The following is a 24,781-nucleotide window of genomic DNA, read 5'->3' as shown; positions in this document are numbered from 1 at the left end:
TAATGATCACCGAGGAAGGTTTGCATGAAATACATACAGAGGAGGGGTTATCGTACATATAATACGTATGTTTTCTGGCTTATCATAGTGTGCTGCAGGCAGTGTAGAAAAATGAGCTTGAAGTGATAGAAGTACATACATTAGCTGTCCAAAAATGCCTAGCCAGGAAGATTCTTTAAGCAGTCTTTGCTGGAGGCATCAGCAGGGAACAATGAATGGATGACTGCATGTCCGATCACGAGACACAGCTGCCTGAGAGCTTCTTTCTTGTGGGATATCTGTGGTGCAAGAATTGTTTGACACTATTAAAACAGACATTGTAGTGCACTTAATAGTAGCCTTACCTGCTATGCAGCTTAAACAGACATCCAATCATTCATTTAGTGTTTTAAAACCTTCAACACACACTCACACACGTACAGCCCAGAGGTTGTTAACATTGAGACATGTCGGTCTATTTAAATGGATGTGGCCAAACGCATTCTGAAAGGCTCCATTACAAGGAGGCATATGTTGTGTAAAATAGCATGTGGTAAGTTAATAACCTTTTGACAATAACTTTTGTTTTCCTGTGTGCATGTAAAGAGGGGGCCTCTTACACTTACACTATGGTATCATTTAACATTTATTTTTTTATTTTAAATAATACAATAAATATACTACAAACGAACATTGGCTTTGGTAGAGTTACAAGTTCATCATTTTCTCTCCACTTCACAATTGTGGACCATTGAAAAACTGATGTATCCTGATGAATAAAACGTGGACTGGAGATCATGTCACTCTACACAATTATAACAACAAGAGAAAAAACTTTACAATTTCATGCATACAGATAGGTTTTAATGCTTCAAAAGACATACAAGAGTGGATGGCCACAGTAAACTTGAATTTATTGACATAAAAACCAATATAACTTCTATCCTCTTATCCTTACACAGGTTTGACAAGACTGTGAAAACAAACAAACAGATAAACGGAAATCTACAAAATAAAACGAAAACAGAAAACAATGGCAGCATCACTGCTGGTTCTGGAAATTTACAAAAATTAGTTTGTCCTTTTTTTTATTGAGAGCAAAGTGTTAAATTTGGGTGTACTGCATCACAATGAAAAATAAAGCCAAAGATCTACAAGCATATTGAGTTATCTTAACAGAAATGGTTCAAGTCACATATTTGAAGATTTAAAAAAGGAAACAAACCTATGTATGAAGGGCTGTAAAGATTCTGTGGTAGATACTAGTGGTCATAAGCATAGAGAGTGCATAGTTTGAACATAGAGCATAATTACAATAAGGGCAAAAATAGTAGACCAACAAGCAATTTTTTGACGCTGCATGAGCAAACTCTTTCATCTGGCTAATTTGGTGACCTGCTTCTACTGTGATTAAATCAAGAAAAAAATACTTTTCAAGTTGTTTCCCATAAGAAAAAAAAATGATTTCAAGCCTCCATGGCCCTTAAAGCTAAATATATATATATGAAAACCTTTGGTGGATGGGTTTAGGGTTTCATACACCAGACAAAACTGTGGACCATATCCCTTTGGACGCCTTGGCCCAATCACAACATGTCCACTTCTCAACTCCATCAGTTTGATGTGGCACAGATGATCCAACAGCAAGAGCCATAATGCAGCATCTTTAGAGCAATGATATGCAAAGCCAACAGCACCTTCTTAAGTTCCTCTCGTTATTCCAACATGTGGTACACGTTTCTTATCTGTGCGGTCCGCTGAAGCAGGAGATTACATACGCCGCCATGCTGCACTGATCTGTGAGTGCATATGTAGAGAAATGGCATGCAAACACCACCGCTGAACGAAAAAACAAAAACAAAATGGATGCAGCAAAAATCCACCTGCGTCGGACGCGGTGGTTAAGAGAGTCAAGGGGCTGCTGGTGATGGAATATTATCACCACAAATTTCCTTTCATTCAAACAACATAAACTAGAAAAATACATAGCACCACAGAAGAAAGAAAATAGCACCTATGTTTTGATTTCTTTGTGTTTTCATTAAAATGTGACATCATCTCCCATTGCATAGTCAGATAGATGAGTAAAAAACAGAAGCTGTTTATTAAGTTAATGATATTGCCACCAAGGTAGGTGTTCTGTTCAGAGGGCACAAAAGGAGGAATGTATTATTTTTTTGTTCGTTATGCAAATCAAACTGTCACATAATATCTCAGAGCTTGTTTTCGTCTTTTATTTCCATTCTGTTCTTAAATTACAACAAGGTGTGCTCCACAACTGCAACAAGACAGGACTTCCCAATTTTTTCTTTTGTTTTGTTTTGTTTTTCAATTTACAAGTCAAATTTCCTCACTTTCGATATATTTTCCACAATTTTAGATGTTATCCCCATATCCATCGTCTCCTACCTCACAAAATAAAGTCACATGCATGTTTTGAAGCCAGAAGCAATAAACATTACCAGGAAAAATATACAGAATGTACTTACAAACATAAAAATTATTTATATATATTTATATATATAGGATCCATTCCAAGAGAATGGGGAGACAATTATGCACAAACAAAGCTCCCGTAGTGACTGAGCAAACAAAACCAACAAAAGACAAGTGGAAAAAGCCAGGGAGATGAGGGAAAACATGAGATCAGAACTGAAGAAAAGCAAAGAGCCAAATCAGATGGAGTCCATGGCAAATACTGCGAGCGTCTGGAACGGCTGCAGCTCTCAGGGTCGCGTTCGTTGTTTGGGTAAAAAAAAAAAGACTAAATCAAGTGTGATGACATGGGGCTAGAGTTGTGTGTGTGCGAGTGTGTTGTGTAGGAGGCAGGATCTGACATCCAGTTTCAAAACTTGCATGTGATGGAGAAGGCACACTGAGGTTTCAAGGTTATTTTGTTTTCCTCTATTCCTATAGAATTTCACTGTATTCTCATCTTGATTTCATTTTACTCATACTTGTTGCTTTATGGAAAAAAAAGTTACTTTTTTACAAATAGAATTGTCCTATTCTTTTTCAATTGTTTTGTTTTTTTCTGAGAAAACAAATATATGCTTTTTTTTTCTCTCCATTTGCTCAGTAAACAGTCTTAGCCGATGAAACAGACAGGGCCCACTTCGAATCCAAACTTCTGCGTGGAACCGCCAAAATCGTTGAACATGATGTCCACAAATGGCACCTGTTCCACCTTTGGTGTGTTGATCTCAAGTACTGTCTTTTCATAGCCCTTTTTCAACTGTTGAAGAGCAGAGACACAGCAGGGGGGAGAGTTAGAGTGTGAAAACATATTCTTTAGAAATGAAAACATCACACACTTTTGCAAGGCTCTTATTGACTGAGCCACTGCAAAGACAACAGGAACATAATTTTCTGTATTCATCAAAGGAACCCCGCCACCCGCCTGCTCTCACACACACAAACACACACATTTCTTTGACTTACCGCACAGCCATCGACCAGGGCGCGGATGTAGGGGTTGTTATCATAAGACATCTCCTCATCGTTGGAGCCCAGGAATCGGATGGCCTTGTCGTAGTTGTCCGAGTCCTGGTCGTGCCAGGCCACCGACTGGTAGCAGTTGTAAGTCATGTTCTGTCGGGCTGCCGCGCTCAGCAACCGCATGAAAGTCATCTGGACCACGCCGATGGGGTTGCCCTCCGCATCCACGTAGGAGAGCTGCAAAAAGAAACACAGGTGGAGTTGAGCATCAAAAGCGTAAGACCGGGAGAAAGGACCAGAGTAAAGAAGGAGTGGACCGAGAGGAACAATATCCCGAGGATCCTAAAAAGATTTACTGAACACGCTGTCATGTCTATACTGTGCAGTGTTTTTGTTCCTTGGGAGCCGTTTTGATTTAATTTATGACAAGTAATTTGCATTCCTGTTTTACTGCTGTGTTTGGATTTATAGAACGTGTTTCTTATTGACAACAGTGATAGAAAAAGGAGGTGACATCCAAGGAGTTAATATACTACCATGCTTCACAGGAGAGCATATTATACCTGATCAATAATGGATAAGGCTGGTGATATTCTATATTTTTCTTACTATCAACAAACAGCATGAACAGACCAAACAACCAACAAAGTGTGTTTGTCTCTAAACAGTTTCTAACTTCTAACTGCTTGTGGCACTCAGCCCAAAGCCCATTCATTCCTGTTGATGTTAATCTTAAAAAGCAAGTCACAAATACATAGTTTTAACTTTTTAAAAGTGACTAATTTCCTAAAACAACGGGGCACTGTAGTGTTTGGCAAACGTTACTCAAACAGGAGGAAAAAGTGCATTTGTTGGGGACTATTTTCACCAGCGGATTAATACACATTTAGTGCAATATTGAGTATTTTGGGATTGACTCAAAATAAACTACAGTGTCCATGTTCCAGTGCAACTGTGTGGCTCACTGATGTGTTTCTGTACAACAAAGGAGCTCTACATCAGACAATAGTTATTAGAATCACTTTATTGTTGGTTTTGGTCTTTTCATGGTGATTTGTTGACAAAATTAAATATTGAATATTACCCACCATATAAAGTCCACATTTTTCTTAAACAATGGATCAGGTGATGATACTGTATAGAAGAAGAGTGCAGAATATGCTGTACTGATGTGCCTAATGTGGAAATATCTGCCTTCAAAATACAAAAAATAATTATAACTAAACACCCAATTTAAACCTTGATTATGTAAAATATATCTCTAATATGAGAAAATGATGGTAAGTGCATGAAAATGTAATTGTCTTAATAGGAAATATGTTGCAGTAATGATATGTTAATTGCCGGGCAATTAACCTGTAATTAACCTCAAATTTTTGCTTTTTGAGCTCATGTTGCAGAAAACCGAGATACATCCCATTAAGATGATTATAGTGCTTTGTAAGCCTGACTGATAAGATAGCAGGTTTGGAACCAGTCACAGTCCAGTTTAGTGTCCATGAGTGACCATCTGCATACCAACCATCAGGAATCCATTAGAGCCACATGGTCGCTTCGCCTTTCAGACAAACAGGACTTACTGAGAGTGGAGCACATGCAGCCTCCGTGCCATGCAGCCAGAGCAGCAAACCGTCTTTGAGTCTGGATGTGTTCTTTCTCGACTTGTTCTTGCACTTTAGCGAATGCTCACACACACAGACACACGCCGCAGCACACATGCATATGCAAATCCAGAGTGCCGACACTCAAACTTGACATTAACAGAGAGAGATAATCATCTTCTCCATCTATTTGTGCAACAATTGAGAGCCAATGATTGATTTAATTAGCGAGTTAATCACAAGATATAAACAAAGAAGACTTTGTTCTGCAATGAGTGTCGGCACTGTGGCTCAAAGTAAAAACGTTGTTGACGTTTTCATCCTCAGAGTGGCTGGGTAGTCCCATGCTTTTCTCATTTACCCTGCCACTCTTTATCCCCTTCCTCCCTGCCCCGCGCAGCGTGTGGATCCAGCCCAACATCGCCAGAGAAACATTACCTCTTTATCATCACAGCCGCAAGTCAACAGTGACTGAGTACCCAGAAGCCCCTGGGTGGTGACTGAGTGCCTGACCTGTTTGACTCAGAGCTACTCTGCCGGATCTAACTAGTGTTTAAGGGAGATACTGGGAATGTGAGTGCAGCTGAATGGCTGCAGCAGAGAGGGAATGACACTTATTTCCTCCCCTTGTGAAGGATGGATGACCTGCTGAGGCAGGAACGTGTTGAGATCTACAAAAAAAAAAATCTAATGTGTAAGGAAGGAAATTGTAAAGTGATGTATTCACTCTCAGGTGTTTTTGTCCACACTATTAAACCAGTTATGTATGGATATGCTGTTGCTTCTTGAGTCAAAGGAGTGTAAAGGCACACAGTCACTCTTAGGAGATGCTCTTATAATGTAGCTGAGGTGTGGCAGAGTGGATATACAGTCATGAATTGAAGCAGTGAAACAGCAGTTCATTGTTTTTTATATGTTAAACTCCGTTAGATGCCAAATTTATTGCTTCACCACAGGGAAATCTTGCCCGTATGGTCCACAAACCTCTTCTTCATTGTCTTGTAAGAGCATCACCTACGTCGTTGGACTGAAGGTGAGAGCAGCTCGTGCTGAATCATGCACCACAATAATGGAACAACCAACAAGCAAGGTGCCAATGCATATACATACTTTGTAGGGCAGAACCAGAACCATGCAGAGCCTTAGGCACACAGAGTCCAGGCCTCAGCCAGGACTCCGGGACCGCAGGCAGGGCCACTTACCAGGGAACCTCTCTTGTAGTGACTATACCATGTGCCTGGCGAGTCTTTGGGCCATTTTGCCATTTTGCTCTGTAAAATATAAGAGGCATTCAGGGAAGGGAAAGGGACTTGAGAAAGTCGGGATTGTGGCTTACCAGTTTACCACGTTTGAATTCACTGAACCAGGAGCCGGGATTCTCCTTTACCCAGGATGTGAGCCTAGCCTGGGGGCATGGATCGACAAAGAAACAGAGGAGGAGGAGGAAAAAACAGCAGTGTTAAAGAAAGGAAACAGATCTGGCAGAAACACATCCCCTTCTCAGCTTTTTTCTTTCTCCCTTCTTTCTCCTTCTGTTTGTCCTCTGAGGAGTCTTGCAGACCTGAAACAGTATTTAGTGATATCAACCAGACCAACCGGTCCAGGGCAGAAAATTTTAGTAAGCCATTATGCCATTTTGTACAGTACAAACTGTAGCTGGCAGCTAATTGCTGCTGAAAAATTCATGAGTACACAGTGATTAATTAAGAAATGATCGCCTGCAAGGAGCGCTTATACTGCGGCCTCTATCCCTGCTGTTCAGTGTTAGTGCTGTGCAGCCATGGTGCACTGACTTTGTTATGCCATTAAAAGCTGTGAATTGGCCAACAGGGCACAGCTCTAATGGTCTCAGCTATGACAATGATGAATTTCTCCATAATTAGATAGCAGGGTTTGATATGGAACTGTCATCAATAGCTTAATGCGTTAATGAATGATGAGCCGGAGAACGCTTATCGCTGGGAGATGGCATACATTAGACCCATGCTGCCTTGAAGGTGACCCTCACTTGTTTTCACTGGAGTGGACTGAGCAGAGGAGGACTATATATATCCTTGCTGTGACTGATAGCATGTCTGGCTTTGTGGCTGTGATTCTGTACAGTACACGGACACTGTAACTATGTGCTCTTATAATAACTGTGCCAATCTAAACGCACGTGGGAGTGTTTGCAGTCTCTGCGCAAAGACTGACAGCACAGGATTTTCTTTTTACCCCCGACACAAATGAGAGCAGCCCATCACCAGCACGCTATAAAAAGTCTGCTTCATTATTCTAAGCTTAAGCAAACCCCTGCTCCTCTGAGGCTTGGTGAGTGGGATCATTAAAATGGCTGTAGCACTGTGCTATTCCACAACCCCCGACTTGTCAGAGGCAGTGTTCCCAGTGTTTCACCACTCTGGCTACTCTCTTCTCCTCCACACACTCGTGCATAATGAACCAAAAATCTTCTCAGTGTGCCTGCCACCTGCCAAAAGGCTTTACAGGTGATAAAGTCCTTAAGGGCATTCTATCTAAAAAAGGCAATGAAACAATAGGAGTATTGACATGTTAGAGCAGATGTGTGTGTTTGAATGAGGGAGTTGTCTCCCTGCTGTTACCAACTGGCAGAACTAAAGTGAAAACTAAATAACTTTGGCCCTCATGGGAAATGCAGGCAGTCCTGTTGAGTCATCTCCCACATCTTCTTGGTAACAACACACCAGGTAATCTCATGGAGGCTAATTATATGGGTACATGTGTAGGTAAAATAGAGTTTGTTGCAACTAGCACTGTCTTGAGATGTTTGGGTTATTTATACAGTATGCACAGCGGTTAGTCCCAGACGTGAGGAAAAAAAACTATAATTCACTTATGTGGAGAATACAGTTTATGTTACTTCACTGTCTATCAAATCACAAACTGAAGGCTGAAAATTATTTCTTTTCTCCCTTTTTCATATCACATCACCTTGCTACCATTGATCCTAACCTTTAATGACTGTCCATTGTGTGTGTGTGTGCGTGGATGTGGAAGTGTTTGTGTACACACGGCCTGACTTACCCCTTCAGACTTCTTATCAGGGAAGATGCAGCTCTCTCCACCTGCTGTGAAGTTGCAGTAAACCTTGAAGGAGTCCCGAGAGCAGCCCTGGTTTGGATCAATCCAGTACTCACCTGGGGAAATGGAGTGAGATAGAAAACAGAGAGAGAGAGAGAGAGAAATTACAGAGCAGCATATATGATTTGAAGCCTAAGCGGTACTCCTTCCTGTGCTAAAAGTCTTGCATGTCAAGTCACCAAACATTACATATCTCGTGAAAAACAAAATACAACACATTGGGGTTTTCTAGTAAATTCAGCATTGAAAGTAATACACCCAGTTGGAGATATTTTAACAGACATCCATCTTGTTATTCCTGCTGTTTGATAACATCATCATCCAGATGGAAATACTTGTAATAATTTGTCCATATCTACACAACTGAAAGGGCCATGTAACTATGACGGATAAGCCGCTGAAATATCCAAAATGCAGTGTGTAATGATGATTGATGGTTGATTCTAAAGCGGCAAGTAATGATTATTTTCATTATAGATAAATCGGATGATTATTTTCTCAATTAATCATCCAATCATTTGCTCTATGAAATGCCAGAAAAGATAATCTGAAGCCCAAGAGGATGTCATGAAATTGCTTGTTTTGTACAACCAACAACAAAATCCAAATCCAGCCACATATTGGAGCTCAAATTTGCATAGCATGTGGAAAGGGCCCATTGAAAACATGAATGTACTGTCCAGTAGCATTTCAGTGCAGAAATTAAAAACCGTGGAAAGTAAGGATTAGACAATTAGACCTCATGCCTCATTTCAGATACAAACCATCGGGGAAATCAGGGTGGCAGAGCTGCAGGTCCTTGCAGGTACGAGCGGGGTTGCTCTGTGTGCCCAGCGGGTGCTTCATCTGCTCGATCTCCAGCTTAAGGGAGTTGAGCGAGCCAAAGATTTCCTCCATGCCGTCGTCGTAGTCCTTGTAGTTGGCGTCCACGGCTGCGTCGTCCATCATCTGGCTGGCATCGATGTTCCTACGAGTTCTGCCCTTCATGTTAGACATGATGGGGAGTGGGTGGATAACATCGCCGGGAGGGCCCTGTTACAGGGAGATGAAAGGAGGAGAGACAAATGGCCACCAGAGATAAGGGTGGAGGTTACGTAAATGTCCATAAAACTATGGAGATAATGACTCACACTAAGGATAAGATAAAAAATGATGATACAGTACAAGTCAAACGTCTGGTGCATTGACTTACAGGAGGGCCAGGAGGTCCAGGTGTGCCAGTCTCTCCCTTTGGTCCAGTTTGACCCTGAGCAGGACAAAACAGTGATTGATCTTAAACTGATTTGAGTGTCATGATAAATGTTTTTTCCTGTCTCTGATGGAAAACACTTACCGATGACCCTTTAGCTCCTTTGGGACCAGGAGGACCCTAAAGAAGAGAAAAAACGGCCAAGTAATCAATATTGGCTAAGACATTACATGCTATTTAGTTACACAAATGCTGTAGTACAACACATATGATGAGCGTAGTCTTACAGGTAATCCAGGAGGACCAAGGGGACCAAGTGGACCTGAAGGACCAGCAATACCCTAAAGGAAAACAAAGTGTGTGAATCCATAACTTGTGTGACAACAGAAGAAGGATTTTTTATTCCTGATGCAACAGTATTGACTAGCTTGAGGATATTAACTCTGGTGAGTACATTTTGCCTGTGCTAAATAAAAAAAAGACCACAAAGACGAAGATCATCAATAACTTTCAGTGGGCTGATTATTGGCACAAACAGCACAGCCCTTCTACAACACTCACAGTCTGTTTTTGGTGTGCAGAATGTGCATGTGTAGGAGTTTTACCGTGACTCCAGCATAGTTTTGTTTACTTACATTGTCTCCTTTGGAACCATGTGATCCTGAAGGACCAGGAAGACCCCTGTCACCCTTTTCTCCCTGTTCACCTGGGGGTCCGATAAGACCAATAAGACCCGGATGGCCCTGAGGGTAGAGAACAAAGTGCACATATTATCAATACAACAGTCAATGTCAGCTAATCATTAGGGTAATGATTTGATGGCTGGGGGCAAACAACAGATCTAATCAATCTGTTGGTAAATAGGTCCATTCATCTTAGTATTAGTCTTATGCTCTACATCAAAACAATCAGTTGGGCAGGTGCTGCAGTGGCTCACCTTTTCTCCTTTGACACCAGAGTCTCCTTTCATACCGGGTAAACCAGGAGGACCCTGTGAGAGGGAGGACACATTAGAGAGGAGATAACTGCTGAATGAGGATTCAGATCAGTGGCACACATTATGTGGGATACCTCAGTTCAAAGGCCAGGAGTCACTTCTACTCACCATAGGTCCAGGAGGTCCATCTGGGCCTGGAGAACCAGGTAGACCTTGCTCTCCCTGCATAGAAATACCAATTACACAGTGTTTTTAGGCCTGGCTCACGTTTCTATGAATAGCAGGGCTCCTTTATGTTCAGCAGCTTATTGAAAACCGTTTATGTACACCTGCTCTATATGGTATTTTAACAATAACAAACAACAGCAAGATATGACTGTGATAAATTGGTGTGAAGGCAAGGAACACTCTACTTACAACTGGGCCAGGGATACCCCTGAGGCCCTCAGAACCAGGTTTGCCAGGTGATCCTTGAGGACCAACAGGACCTGTCTTTCCTTGGGGACCTTCCAAGCCAGACTCTCCCTTTCAAACAAAAACATGATACACACAAACCATTTGATTCTTGCTCGTTGGTTGTTGGTTACTTGACAAGGTTGGTGTACTAAGTGAACAGAAAATCTGTATTTGTTGGATGTGTTACCTTGGCTCCCTTCTCTCCTTGTCTTCCCTCAGGTCCTGCTACTCCAGGGGGGCCCTATTTAAAAGATATGACAGAGATTAATATTGTGGAATACAAAGACAGAACATTTTACCATTTTGACATTGATAACATTTTGCAAGGAAAGAGTGCATAGGACAGTACTTACTCTCTTTCCTGGTGGTCCGGAGGGACCAGACTCTCCAGTGGGTCCAGGAGAACCCTAGTTTGAATTTTAATGACATGGAAATTAAACAGTATTCATTTTGTAATTTAAATGGCCATTTTCATCAAATAATTAACCAAATAATCCTCTTCAGAAATGACACACAGAGTTAAGCAACACAATCGGTACACAACACTCACAGGCTGACCGGCCTCTCCATCATCTCCCTTGTCACCAGAAGGACCGTCTAACCCCTGCATAAGAATTGAACAGAGTCTCAGTCATGCTGCATTGCATCAAAAACAAACTGCAAAGAATAGAGTTTGCACATTTCATTCGCAGCTTAGCTGATGACTCATGCCATACGTACAGCTGGACCGGGCTCTCCAGGGGGACCAGGGTCACCAGGGAAACCACTTGGACCCTGAAAATCAATAAAAGATGCATGACTTTTTTATTTTGAGAAAATATATTTAGTTTAAGGTCGCAATGGTCGTCCTTTGTGTGAGGTCAAATCAAATCAGTGGTGAGAGTACAATGATTTATAAAATAAAATGTATTTGCTGAAGCCGAAGGTGGAAAAAAAACGTACTGGGCTGCCTTTGGGACCATCATCTCCAGGGGGACCTTTAGGGCCAGGAGGTCCAGCTGCACCAGCCGGACCGGACTCTCCCTTTTCTCCTCGCTCTCCTCTTGGACCCTGGAATAATAGGCAGTATGTTCTATTTCAATTTCAATTCTAATTCAGTGATGCTGACAGAAAACAAGTGGAAAATTACTCAGTAAATTGTTTTTCTTTGTTGGTACTTATTTATGTAAAAGTGGAGGAAAGAGAATCAGATAACTCACCGGTGGGCCAACTTCTCCCTGAAGACCTGGCTCTCCTGTTTCACCAGCATCTCCCTGATAAGAGAGAAAGGGGGGGGGGGGGGTACACATACATTATTAGAAAGGTGATTTGTAGATCCAACACAGTTCTAAAAATCCCATCATTTACAGCAGCTCTCACTGTCCCGGTGCCCTTGTCACCCAAATAGGGATAGAAAGAGATGACACAAGAGATTTCAATCCATCAAGTGCAGGCAGATTGGGTAGCTGGAGCACAGGAGGGCGCTGACCTCACTGTTTTCCCTGGACCCTGCCCATATATCTTGTCCACTTCCTCCAGCCTTATTGGATAGTTGCCCTGTCGACTCACCTATACACCGGGCACTATCGTTATTCACTGTCACATAAGCCTACCATCCTCCCTGCTGGGGTCTGCTGCAGATGCAGTCTACAACACCTGTTCCAGGGAAAAAATATTAGCCCATGTCATGTTTAGGAGACACGGAGCCAATCAATAGCACAGCTCTGCAGAGCCAATGACAAGCTGTGAGGTGATGTGTTATGATAAGCATATCCAGGTTCTCTCTAGCATGAACAACAGCTCTGTATTGTGAGCATTCACTGATACTCTAAATTAGTGTCTGGCTGTCTTCCAAAACCTCTCTTGGTGCTGTCAAGAAATCTACTCTAAGCAGTTGGAACGCCTGTCTACACTGATCCTCTTGTATTAGGAGCGTACACTGGTCTTTATGCAATGTTGCATCTGAGAAGCCCTGCACGGGACTTGAATCCATCCTTATGACAACCTGCTCATGTTCACCACAGGGCTGCTGCTAAAATCTGCTGAATGCAGGGAAACCGAGAGCATGAAAGACAGCTGCTCATCACAGATATATGAGGGGTGTGTTTACAGAAAAAGGCTGAGCTCGGTTGCTTGCCAGCTCCCTGGGCTGGCTAATAAAATGCCAGATCAGCTAAAGAGCGATTAGGCCAAAAGAGCACTGTGTTTGTTTGTGCAGGAGAAGGACATGCTATCCTCAGGGAGATTATAAAGGAGCAAAAGGTGATTCTATCGACTGAACCAGATAAAACAAATCACACTATCACTGCGAACAGAAAGTGAGCAGAAGGTGCAAAGCACCGCAGTTCAGCGGCTGCAAAAGCTGCCAAAGCAGACCTTTCATAATGAAACGGCAGCAACAAATAAGAGCAGGAGCTGATTTTATGAGAGCCGCCTTTAATAATGCATTTATCATCTTAGAATTGCAAGTACAGTGCCTTTGAGTATTCATTCACAATCTCTCCCCCCCAGCAACAGTACTGCTGGGGACAGCATCATGTCCATTACATTTGCGGTGCATCTGTCACTCTGTGGCAGAAAGAAATGATCATGCACCATTTAAATGGGTATCATATGAATAGGCATGGGGAATATTAATGGATACAAAAGCAATGTAAAGAGGTATCATTCACAGTCCTTACCACAGAGCACTCAAACAAACTGCTCACTGCACACTGAATCTGTCTCTTCTAAAATGTTAACAGTCAACTGGGTAAAAACTGAATCACACCTATCTTATAGGAAGGTTACAATGCAAAATGTACACATAATCAGGTGCCATAGTGGTCTGGGATCCATAACATTAAGCCCACTTGGGGACCTATATTGTGTTTTCTGCCTCTCTAGAAAAACTGCATAATCTTTATTTTAAAAAGTCACATCTTGAGAGACACTGTGTTCAGTTTTTTTATTTTGGAACAGGGCCAGAGGTGCCATCTGGAATAAAAAGGCTGTAGGATGATGAATATATTGTCTATTGACAGAATAGATTTCAGCAGGTGGAGTGGGCTTCCATAATGGCCAATCACAACAGCTCCTCTCATCCACTTTAAAAGCCATAGATAGTTTCAGTCCAGGCTGGCTCCTCCAAGCGAAATGATTATACAGAAATTCAAATACAGTAGTTTCATTTCAGTTGAAATTATGTTCCAGGAGACAATTAAATCTCAATTTGTGTGTGTAATTATGTGCACAAAATTGTTTTGGTGGATAATGATATCTGTGTGGTTAGAGTGCAGGTTTTTAATTTTTACTCTGTCTACATTTTTGTTTACTAAAGTGATTGTGCATTTACTTAATAGCCTGCAGGACAGGTACAATTACTATCGAATGAAAAGCACAAAACAACATAAGTGAGTTTATGTGACTTTGGAGATGTCTGTGTTTACACTTACACCAACTCAAGACGGCATTATGCTACCCGACCTGCTCAAACACAACTTCGACTGCACCCCCCAGTTCAGTGCAGGCAGGTTCATATGGAGCCACAAAGTTTCAGAGCTGGCACAAGCGCAGTAAAAGTGATCACACCAGAAATAGAAGAAAGGCTTACCTTTTCTCCAACAGAACCAGGGTTTCCAATACCGCCAGGAGGTCCCTGAGGGCCATCTGCTCCTGGGGGTCCTGAGGGGCCTCTGGGACCAGGGGGGCCGGGTGGACCCTACATGTGGATACAGTCTAATGAGTAAACACACTTGAATAATAACACAGTCACTTATGTAGAATATAAACTTTCATTCTCAATCAAGTTCTTACCATTTGACCAACGTCTCCAGTTTCACCTTTCTCACCAGGAGGACCAGGCAAGCCCTGAGGAGTGTGCAGAGGAGTTAATCATATTGTCTCTTAATGATAACATTTGACCATTAGAGCTTGTATTTTTGATTGCAGTCCGCACCTGCAGCCCAACTGGGCCAGGAGGTCCAGGGAATCCCCTTGATCCTTCATCTCCTTTCTGGCCAAACAGACCCTGCTGACCTCTGGGACCGGGCTCACCATCTGCACCCTGAAGAGGTCACAATCAGGAGATACAAGTGTTGGTGGTACTGCTGGCCTAACAGATACAGTAGATGAGACGTTGACTGATCTGAACACCCAATGCAAAGTAGACACTTACAGCTGGACCGGGGGCTCCAACAGGTCCTTGAGGGCCGGTAGGACCAGGTGGACCCTGTAGAGGCGAAGGAACACATCAACAATCATAGCCTTCACTACTTAAAACGTTCAGAAACCCATGAATTCACAGTAAAAATGGATCAGCCTTATCCCAGGCTGTAAAATGATAAATAAATGATGTATTTATGATAACGCTGTAAATAAACAACAGCTTACATGCTCTCCTTTGTCACCCTTGCTTCCTTTCTGGCCTGGCTCTCCAAGCTCTCCCTGTGGAACGAAAGATGGGTGAAATGAAGACAGATTAAACTCTCAATTCAAAGTAATACACAAGCGACAGGGAGATCAAATGTGACAATGAATAAAGTTAAATTATTGTCACATTTAACACTCCCCAGAACATAAACTGACATATCAGAGCACAATAAAACCTACACTCAGCTACATCCCACCTTTGATAAGATGTGTTTTTTTACATCTCTCTTTCTCTGACAAATAGTGACAAATATAGTTACACATCTGAGGGGGGGCTTATCATGATGGTTGAGTCACTGGTGCTACTAGCAGCCAAAACAGAATAGATAATTAGTCCCATCTCAACCTGTTTGCACTAGCATTCCCAGAACGAAGAACCTTGCACCATTCTTTCAAAGCCTCCACATGCTGTGGGTGTTTGGAGAAATAATGTTAATAACTGCCTAAGCCAAAGGCATTTACTTTTGAGTTTGAGTCAGACAATGCTCTTTGTGAGGCAGTATTAGTCTCTTAAAATAAAGGCCTTGGAGTTGTTCGTTCCCCGTGGACAGGACTTATAATGAGAATGTGTCTGAATGTGTGTAAACATTAGCTTGTGAGATCTTTTTTATCTACATGGCAAATACCCTCTGTATTCTCTGTGTCCGCCTGCACCACGGGGACCATTGTAAGGCCAGTTAAGAACTGAGGCATTCTTCAAAGGATAAGGGATTATCCTCTGAGTATCTCCGTGGCTGATCTTCCTGCAAATGTTTTTAGGGGAGATGAGGAGTTGTTCTTGCTTCGAAATACTAAAGGGTCACTTTCACACATTCAGTCATTGCCGCAAAATTCCTCCGTCTCCTCTGTGCAGGTTCGCCTTTTAAAGATCTGTTAATCGATGCAGACTCTGTCAGACTAATTCCCATTAGAGTGTTTAAGGTCACAGGGAAAAACAAGAGAGGGTATCTGGCTTAGATCTCATCTGTAAAGTTTAGTGCTTTTGTAAGGTGGTAAGTATGCATGTTCTGTATATTAGTGTGTGTGTGTGTGTTTGTGTGTGTGTGTGTGTGTGTGTGTGTGTGAGATTGTTCATAAAATGAAAGCTTCAGAGCAGTTTTACTGAATGTCATATTTCTTTTTACTTGGATGAGAAAAATGAAAATTAACACACCTTGTCTCCATCCTCTCCAGGTGGTCCAGGAGGTCCACCAGGTCCTGGCAGACCCACTGGTCCCTGAATACCGTCTCTTCCAGCTGGGCCTTGAGGTCCTTTCTCTCCCTAAAACATTTTTTTCATAATACACCACGTTGTCAGCCATTCTTAACCTGTAAAATTAGCTTTCTGTACATCACAGCAATCTCTATAATATGATGTTCTTACCGGTCCACCTTTCTCTCCAGCAGGGCCTGGAGGTCCCTGGGGGCCAGGACGTCCGGGGAGACCTGTAGGTCCAGCTGGGCCAGCAGGGCCACGCTCACCAGGAGAACCCTACAGCACCAATGCACAGCAATGTTAGCAATCAGAGTAACTGAACGAAAATATCACAGACATCAAAGTTTTAACAGTGAAACAAAATCACACTATCAGGCACATCTACCAAATAGGTCAGACCTCTCTTATGTAAGTAGCGAACTGTGCATATCATTATATTATGTAAGAGCCTAGAACAACTGAGGGTGGGAACTTTGCTATGAAGACAATTCCCAGAGATGGAGACAGAATACGGAAGGTGAGAGCGAGAGTGAGAGAATGAGTGTGACAAACTGAGGATGCGGATGCAGTAAATTGTACTCACAGCAGGGCCAGGTGGGCCGTGTGGACCCTCATTCCCTTTCAGGCCGTGAGCCCCCTGCAGAACAAAATAAAATGAAGGCTTCAGAAAACAAACACATCTGTTATGGAAGCACACTTCCTGCCTTACACTGGACTCCCTATCTTCAAACAGGCTCAGCGTGAGATGGAAAACCTCCTATAGTCCCCAGAGCGGAGGCTGAGAGCAGACAGGGAGAACAGTTATTTACCAAAACTGCTGCGAACACCCTTTTTCATTACAAAAGAACAGGTGTATCGCATAATTTCTGCATCTTAGAGTTAAACGAAAAGCTGTTTCTGCCATTGATTTCTGTCTAACAACTTTGCAGTAAGAACATAGTGTGAATTGCATAACTACAAGGACATGCATTTGTCAAGTTAGAATAAAAAAATAAGAATTAAAAAAATAAACAGCCTAGAGCACACTGTTCCTCTTGTGAAGCCCACTCAGGGATCTGATATCATGTCTGATTCTTGAAGTTCACCACAGCCTTTCAGAGATTTAATAGCCCAGAACTATTATGCAATAAGCAAGCTGTGAGAGATGTTGAATTTGTGTGATGCTATTGTACTGAGCAGAAGGTAATACTAACCACAGGGCCAGGCAGACCTCTCTCTCCAGGGAAACCTCTTGGCCCAGGAGGGCCATCCTTACCAGCTGGGCCAGCAGGACCGGGGTCACCCTGTAGGTTAAAGCACAATGCCATTAATCTTTGAATGCAGTGTTAGCGTCTGTATGTTCCAAATAACACTTAGATGAATGTAGTTAAATCATCCTATAAAACAAAAACTCTAGACGGGGCAGGAAACAAATAGCTGTAATAATGTTATTACAGGTATGTTGATAGGGTGCTAAAAAAGATAAGATATTAAATAGAGCTTCAGGATTTACCTTGGCTCCTTCTTTCCCTGCAGCTCCAGGTAGACCCTGCTCACCAGGTGGGCCTGGGGGGCCAGGGTGGCCCCGATCTCCCATTGGTCCAGTCTCACCTGTTGGTCCCTACAATTAAAAAAAACAAAAATAAAATCAATGACACTACAGCATGAAACCCAGTTGCAGAGGAGGTGTGAAGAAGAGAAACTACACTCAGAGGAACGCTGTGAGCAAAATCAGCAATTCAATAGAAAAAAGATGTTACAATTTCTCCATCTATTACAAAACATGGCGTGGAGAAGCTGAGCATTTGCTGTGTGGGAGGCCTACTAGTCATTAAGGCCACATACAGCTCCGTTATCATCAATGCTCTCAGCTGGCATTAGCAGAGTGGCTGGGAGGGAAAGTCTGTTAAACGTTTATGCATAATGGATGAAGAGCCCATTGCTAATATGAAAGAGGATAAACAACACTTAAGTCGTGGCTAGTGAGATATAGGTACGAGGATAAATCCATTTTTTTTGTCGGGTAGACAAAATTATGAGAGTGTTCTGGTAACTTTACTAGTGCACGTTTTAATGATCACCTACAGGTTTCTGTTGGCTTTTTGTGCACACACATTTTGGACAGTATCTCTAAACCACGCTGAGATTAATACAAATACATATTTTTCAATACATTTAACGGAGCTTTGCCTCTACAAAAACAATAAAATCAATATAAAAATATAAACCATAACTGATAATACATGTAGGGTAGCAAGATGGTCAGTGACTGTGACTCACCTGAGGTCCAACCACACCTGGAGGACCAGGAGGGCCGGTCTTGCCTTGGAATCCCTGTGTATGTAAAGAAAAAACAGAATTGTCACACAACTGACTCTGCAGAATACAGATGAAGAGTTGAGTAATCAGACTAGATTACTCACAGTCTCTCCTCTCTGTCCAGGATGTCCAGGCAGCCCGTCTTTCCCTGCAGGTCCCTGGAAAATACATACAAATCTATGTATGTAAGTGTACAGAATGATAAAGGAATAGGCATGATGGGTTTGTATACAGAGTCGTGTGTGGTGTATGAGTTTGGACTTACAGGAGGGCCCTTTGGTCCTGGGAAACCTGTTGGTCCCTGAGGCCCTGGCAGACCCTGAAACAAACAACAAATGATTCCTTGTCAATAATCAGTTGCCTCTTATGGAAACATGTTATGAGAATAAAATGACCCTTGATGGTACGTACCCTTTCACCGGGAGGTCCTGGTGGGCCGTCATTTCCTGAGTTACCCTGAAAGACAAAATAAAGAGTAAATAGTGAACTTGTACCACAATATATGCAAGAAAGTTGCAGTGAAATATTTTGCGCACCTTTGGTCCAGCTTTTCCTGTTGGTCCTCTCGGTCCTCTCTCTCCTCGAGGGCCCTTCAGAAAAAGACAAAGTGATTAAAATCACAGAAAGGGTCCTAGGGAATATTTGTGACCTGAAAATGTTACGCTTAAGTCGGTGTGGGTTCCCCTCAAGCATTGCCCAGGTTGAAACTCCATTTTCGCTCAGGTGCCAAGCTCGCCATCTGTATAGAAGCACGAGTCTGCTGAGTAAGACTCACCGTTGGTCCTCTCTGTCCGCGTGGGCCAGACTTTCCTGCTGTTCCCTGTGGACACGATGAACACAAACAATGATCAAAGGAGTGGCACTCACATCATTAAGAGGCTGCATCCCCTAGAAGAATGAATCTAATGCCAGCGGACAGTAACATTTGAACTCATTTCAACAGAATTGGGCCATTTAGGAGAGAATGAGATCATCTTTTAACATTAATTATGAATTACCAGTTTCAAAATTACCATCAATATTTATCATCACTTGCATTAGATTCATTACTACCTCAGAATAGGACATTTTAATAAACAATAATGCACAATATAACGATTTTAATGCACTATTACAGTAACAGTGGTTGCATACAACTTTAATGAGAAAAACAATTATATCTTTTGTGTGGCTTTTAAGTTTCAAATAAGTACTGTGAAACTATGTTAATGGCACTATTATCCCTTTTTGTCTGGGAGCTTGATCTCAACTAAACTTCACAAATGTTTTGTGAAGATGAAAAGCTTTATGTGCCTTGCTCCACTCGTGGTGAAAAGCCATTACTCTTGCAGGCAAGCTAATGGCCCATCCCTTAGACAAAGAAAATGAAACATGGCTCAAGTACAGCAAAGTGATAAACAATGCTTTTGGTTCTTCGAAATGAGTTGAAGTAAGTGGTAATGAAGAAGAAAGGCAATTGTCTTTCTGTCCTTGGTAAAAAATCTTTATTTTAGAGCCATGCAACTTCCTCCACGTTGATAAATCCGGAGAAGGGACAGGAGCCTGTCTCCATCGCTCCATCGCTACACCAGTATTGATCCAACCCGTGTAGGAATGAGAAGAATAATAAGAAGTCTATCTGACATACCCGAGTTCCTTTCTCTCCATTGGCACCGGGGAAACCTTGGAAACCCTGAGATCCCTGTATTGGACAAAGAGAGCAATTAATCATTTGAGAGACAAACCTTAAATATCATACCTTTGTTTATTCCCTGAGATATCCCCAGCATATTAAATGCCATGGGAGGTTAAGTGCACCATAAATAAAAGCGGTGTTTTATTGTTGTCATATCAGGAGCTGAGGGCTGACACCAAAAAGCATATTCAAATCCCGGCTCTTTGATCAGGGAGCTTCAAGCATGTCCAGTTGTCAGACTGTGGCTTTGCCTCAGAGAGCCATCAAAAGTTCAGCAAAGCAGCCTTCACATGCACATGTACGGTCTGCATTTTTCATTCTCTTTCAAATACACAGAAACACGCATGTGTGTTGTGACACTTTGGTCAAATAAATTGTGTCCCTTTTCAAAAGGGTTTTAGAGTTACTCAGTGAAATCAATGAGCTAATGACAATATTGTTCTGCAACACATATATGTGCGCAATTACCTTTGGTCCTTGTCTTCCTGGATATCCTGGCAATCCGGGAACTCCAAGTTTACCCTGGGAATGAGAAAAGCCACAGTGGATTTTAGGTTCACTTGAAAGGCTTTTCCAGTGTTCATCTCCAAATGAGTATCTTGCCACCCCGAATGCAAGACATGCAGACTGCATCGGGCCCACGTTATGCTACACTTATACAGCTGCGAATGTAAACAAATAGAATAGCAGTTTTATTATAGTTGTAAAACTACATTAAAATATGAACAAACACCTGCTAAACACAGCAGCATTTATTAGAGCCTGCTCAGTGTTTGAATGGTGTAATGTTGGCTGCTGCACAGGCTCTAATTAAATATGAAAATGACTCAGCTGTTACCTCATGTGTGATCCAGACACAGACCAATGGCTACATCTACAATGCAGTGTTACCGCTATAATGCAAATATACGTACAATTCCGATTCAGAACAAGCACTTCACTATAAGGAGAAAGCTTGAAGGATAATGAACACGTGCACTGAGGAACATAACCACGGTTTTCACTCCAACTTTGGCTAATGACTTGCCAAATCAGACAGTGAGTTTGTTAGCACAGTCTCGATGATACTCAACATCTGTTCTAAAGCCTTTAGTGAAAGACCATTAAGAGGCTGCATCTTCTAGAAAAGAATGAAGTTTTTTTTAAACCATATAAATGGCTGAAGTATTCTCAGCAAAAGCTTACCCAGTGTTCAGTTTGATAATAAAGAATGCTAAGAACTAAATCCATTTTTATGCTCCCAGCTGGTTCAAGATCTACAGCAATGAAAAATCAGTTGCAGTTCAGAAGAGAACGATCGGAAAAACTATTTTCCTTGTTAAGTCCTGCTGAGCTATCATCCAAGCTCAAACATGACTGATGATACAAAATAACAACTTGGTTTTTTACTCTGTTTTATCAGTCAGAGTAAAATTTAGGCGGACGATTATCTGTGGGATATCAGTGTTTTGGTTGTAGAAGCCAAACTGGCTAAAGGTGCTTACCTTCTCACCAGTTGGGCCAAGAGGACCAGCGTCTCCTGGGAGACCTGAGCGACCCTTTGGTCCCTCGGGACCATCTTCTCCTCTGGGTCCGGATGATCCAAGCTCTCCCTGGAAATCGCAGGAAGCACAAATATTACATGCCTTATACTTAAACATGATGCACTTGTACATACTTTTACTACGTATATCATTTTCCTTAAAGCTACCATGTGGAGTTTTCTTGTTAACATTGTTTATAATCTGATAACAGTTGTAGGGTAATTTCCTTATGTTGCCAAGCCACTGTCAATCACATCTGATCAAACCACAATCTGACTTTACTCTTAGTAAATAATACCTACGGATGTTTTTTGTTCTTTTCCCGAAAAGTTTTCAGAGGCGTTAACAACGGAGACATGTGAAGTCATCCAATATCCAGTGTATTATCATGTCATAACTCGTCATGTTACGAAAAGAATTATTCATACTGTATTTGATCATTCCTTTGCAGCACCTTCATATTCTTATACATTTTCATTTGTGTTGCGAGTTCAACCAAGTAACCAATTTTTCTTGTTGAGCAAACAAGTCCATTCATTCTAGGTAATTCAGGTCACCTCCTTTTAAAACTGTTGAGTGTACAGTTGCTTTAAAAATCAAGTAAGGCTATTTTCCCTTGCTGCCTGCCCCTCAAAGCAGTTAGTGATCCTATTATTGCTTCTCTCTGTACGTGTGCTCCCCTTCTACCAAGACACACACTAAATGACAGAGAACAAACTCGCTCTGACAACCAGTCGCTGCTACGGAGACCCAGTGGTGTGTGAAAGGTATCTAGTTAAAGGCTTGTGCAGAGTTGCACAAGCAAGCGAGTGCGTGCACACACCCACACTCAAGCACACATAAAACGGCATCAAGCAAACTGTACTTGACTCACACTTGTAAGCTCATCAGAGAGAACACTTTAAATTGAACACACACACACGATTTTCACAGGCATGTTTAAAAATGAGTCATTTAGATTCAAGTCCATGTGTGTCTACTCCAGAGCAGAGGGCCTCCTCAAATCCTTGCTTTCATCTGGATCTGCTACATCTCCAGGGGAAAGCAGGCTGGAGCCCCATGACTCTCTCTCGGGTTTGAAGGGGTTTAAAGTGCCATTGATTTCTCCTTCCTTTCTGTACTCGGCTATGGACAGCCTGGTGGGGGATTGGGGGTTTGATGTTTAGCTTGAGTAAGTTGTGTTTCTCACTTTAAAAGACGGTTTTGGTACTACTACCACACTGTAAATCCAATCCGGGGTACACCTTTCACCCTTTGCTTCTGTCATAAAGTTGTCGAGGTTCAGACTGGCGGGGAAGTGGCAGAGGGGATAGAAAAGGAATTGGAAACTGCTCACGTAGCCACATAAGCACACACACACACACACACACACTAACAGCTGGCAATAGGAACAACACCTTATGTTTGCTCATTACCCACAATTCCACAGTAGTCACAGAGGCTAAGGCCATAAGGGGCTAACATGTCAGGAGTATTTTCACTTAGTTCAGGTAAAGGTCACCCTCCAACAAAACTAAGCCCCTAAAGCAATTTTGAGCGCAGAAGTAACAGTTGTCTAATTAGTTTAATTCATTTGAATGATGTTTCCAGGCCTCAAGGTGTGATTGACACGTACTGTGCAGTACAATATAAACAAAGAAGCCTTACCCTGTCGCCCTTGATACCCATATCTCCCTTGAAGCCGGGGAAGCCGTCTTCTCCCTGCCAAGATAATAGAGACAGAGACAGAGAGGTGAGAATGTAATGAGGGAGGAAGAACGGGAAGATACAGATGTTGAAACCATTTGTGTTGAATTCATATGCAGTCACAAGCAAAGACATACACACACAGATGTTGCACACCCTGTTGCCATAGAAACTCTTGATCGACTTTTTTTTTCTTCTGTACCAGAAAAATTCAGCTCAGTTTTACAGGGTTTCATTGAGATTATCATTAGCACAAAACATTTCATGCAAGACCACTACTACCACCATCATCATCACCATTAATGTTCAGCATGATTCATACAAATAGTTTCTTCCTTTCACACAGCCACTTTCTCACGACTTTCTTCAGCAACAGTCTGAGCTCTCTTACCTTTTCACCCTTGGTTCCTTTAAGACCACGTACACCGTCGGCTCCCTGTGATGCAAGAACAGACAGACGTTACAGGCTGATAGGGTGCATATTGGACAAACAGGAGGGGCTGAATTGAAGAGCATTCAGTCCCAGCATGAGCCAGGAGGATGTTCACCACCAATGATGACATGATGATTACAGTTTTTCTAAAATGAGGCTACAAAAGTCATCTGATGAGGCTGATTGTCACTGCTTTTTTTTTGTTTTACCCGAATGTGTCAAAAAGAGGGGTTTGGAAGGTGCACAATGTAATGGATGTACTTAGAAGTGTTTTGTCTGTAGTTCAGTATGTAACTGTAAACTAACTACTTTTCTTGACCATTCATCTCATCTTTCCAGAGAGAGCAGACACTTGTAACAGGGGGACTGGTAGCTAGAAGTCAAGCCACTTGTGTGATCCCCTCTCTCAGTGGAAGCTTTAATGATTGGATTAGTCACAACCTCTTGCCAAGACTTTATTTGATGGGATTTCTTTTGTCTACGTTTTATCAGCTACTGGTGACAGTAAACAAGGGAAGGGCTGTGCGCCTTGAGCTGTTACCAGCCCCTGTGACTAACCTTAGCACCATGTGATGGGGGGGGGGACTGCTCCCTACAAGTCAAGCCACTTGCGTGATCCTCAGTGAAAGCTTTAATAATCTTTGTATCACTAGGATTGTTTTTTTTTTTTCGTCTCTGTGACAAAAGCAGAGGTCACTGAACCATTCCTGACAGTCCCTCTTTCAAGGGAAGGTAATTTAGCAGGAAACAAGCTTTTAATTTAATAAACAACAGCTTTTTACAAAATCACACTTGCTTGTTGGACAAATAATAACACAGCTTTTTTTTCCAGAGGCATTTTAATTAGATAATGGGAAACTATTAGCCCATAACAGTTGTTAAT

General features: G+C 42.1%; 1 protein-coding gene across 5 annotated transcripts in view; it reads right to left on the bottom strand.

Annotated features, from left to right (window-relative positions):
• Positions 1 to 876: 876 nt before the first annotated feature.
• The window catches only part of col5a1 (procollagen, type V, alpha 1), a 71,883-nt gene continuing 47,978 nt past the window's right edge, over positions 877 to 24,781 (bottom strand). For 4 of the 5 annotated variants that reach the window (XM_070925266.1, XM_070925268.1, XM_070925265.1 and 1 more), the window contains 39 exons: positions 23,857 to 23,901; positions 23,427 to 23,480; positions 21,741 to 21,848; positions 20,725 to 20,778; positions 20,209 to 20,262; positions 19,357 to 19,401; positions 19,118 to 19,171; positions 18,993 to 19,037; positions 18,847 to 18,900; positions 18,686 to 18,739; positions 18,543 to 18,596; positions 17,776 to 17,883; positions 17,477 to 17,566; positions 16,867 to 16,920; positions 16,452 to 16,559; positions 16,242 to 16,349; positions 15,050 to 15,103; positions 14,835 to 14,888; positions 14,616 to 14,723; positions 14,474 to 14,527; positions 14,271 to 14,378; positions 11,899 to 11,952; positions 11,642 to 11,749; positions 11,420 to 11,473; positions 11,250 to 11,303; positions 11,053 to 11,106; positions 10,887 to 10,940; positions 10,661 to 10,768; positions 10,412 to 10,465; positions 10,244 to 10,297; positions 9,942 to 10,049; positions 9,594 to 9,647; positions 9,451 to 9,486; positions 9,310 to 9,363; positions 8,882 to 9,149; positions 8,061 to 8,173; positions 6,355 to 6,423; positions 3,421 to 3,654; positions 877 to 3,214 (listed from right to left, as the gene is read on the bottom strand). In XM_070925266.1, coding sequence (XP_070781367.1) covers positions 3,068 to 3,214; positions 3,421 to 3,654; positions 6,355 to 6,423; positions 8,061 to 8,173; positions 8,882 to 9,149; positions 9,310 to 9,363; positions 9,451 to 9,486; positions 9,594 to 9,647; positions 9,942 to 10,049; positions 10,244 to 10,297; positions 10,412 to 10,465; positions 10,661 to 10,768; positions 10,887 to 10,940; positions 11,053 to 11,106; positions 11,250 to 11,303; positions 11,420 to 11,473; positions 11,642 to 11,749; positions 11,899 to 11,952; positions 14,271 to 14,378; positions 14,474 to 14,527; positions 14,616 to 14,723; positions 14,835 to 14,888; positions 15,050 to 15,103; positions 16,242 to 16,349; positions 16,452 to 16,559; positions 16,867 to 16,920; positions 17,477 to 17,566; positions 17,776 to 17,883; positions 18,543 to 18,596; positions 18,686 to 18,739; positions 18,847 to 18,900; positions 18,993 to 19,037; positions 19,118 to 19,171; positions 19,357 to 19,401; positions 20,209 to 20,262; positions 20,725 to 20,778; positions 21,741 to 21,848; positions 23,427 to 23,480; positions 23,857 to 23,901 — 3,144 coding nt within the window. In that variant the 3' untranslated portion in view covers positions 877 to 3,067. Of the gene's footprint in view, positions 3,215 to 3,420; positions 3,655 to 6,220; positions 6,290 to 6,354; positions 6,424 to 8,060; positions 8,174 to 8,881; positions 9,150 to 9,309; positions 9,364 to 9,450; positions 9,487 to 9,593; positions 9,648 to 9,941; positions 10,050 to 10,243; positions 10,298 to 10,411; positions 10,466 to 10,660; positions 10,769 to 10,886; positions 10,941 to 11,052; positions 11,107 to 11,249; positions 11,304 to 11,419; positions 11,474 to 11,641; positions 11,750 to 11,898; positions 11,953 to 14,270; positions 14,379 to 14,473; positions 14,528 to 14,615; positions 14,724 to 14,834; positions 14,889 to 15,049; positions 15,104 to 16,241; positions 16,350 to 16,451; positions 16,560 to 16,866; positions 16,921 to 17,476; positions 17,567 to 17,775; positions 17,884 to 18,542; positions 18,597 to 18,685; positions 18,740 to 18,846; positions 18,901 to 18,992; positions 19,038 to 19,117; positions 19,172 to 19,356; positions 19,402 to 20,208; positions 20,263 to 20,724; positions 20,779 to 21,740; positions 21,849 to 23,426; positions 23,481 to 23,856; positions 23,902 to 24,781 lie in introns of all 5 variants that reach the window. The other variant, XM_070925264.1, reaches the window with a different exon arrangement.

This window comes from Enoplosus armatus, chromosome 18 (assembly GCF_043641665.1).
Source record: "Enoplosus armatus isolate fEnoArm2 chromosome 18, fEnoArm2.hap1, whole genome shotgun sequence".
Classification (NCBI taxonomy): domain Eukaryota; kingdom Metazoa; phylum Chordata; class Actinopteri; order Centrarchiformes; family Enoplosidae; genus Enoplosus; species Enoplosus armatus.
This window is presented reverse-complemented; position numbering and strand designations above follow the sequence as displayed.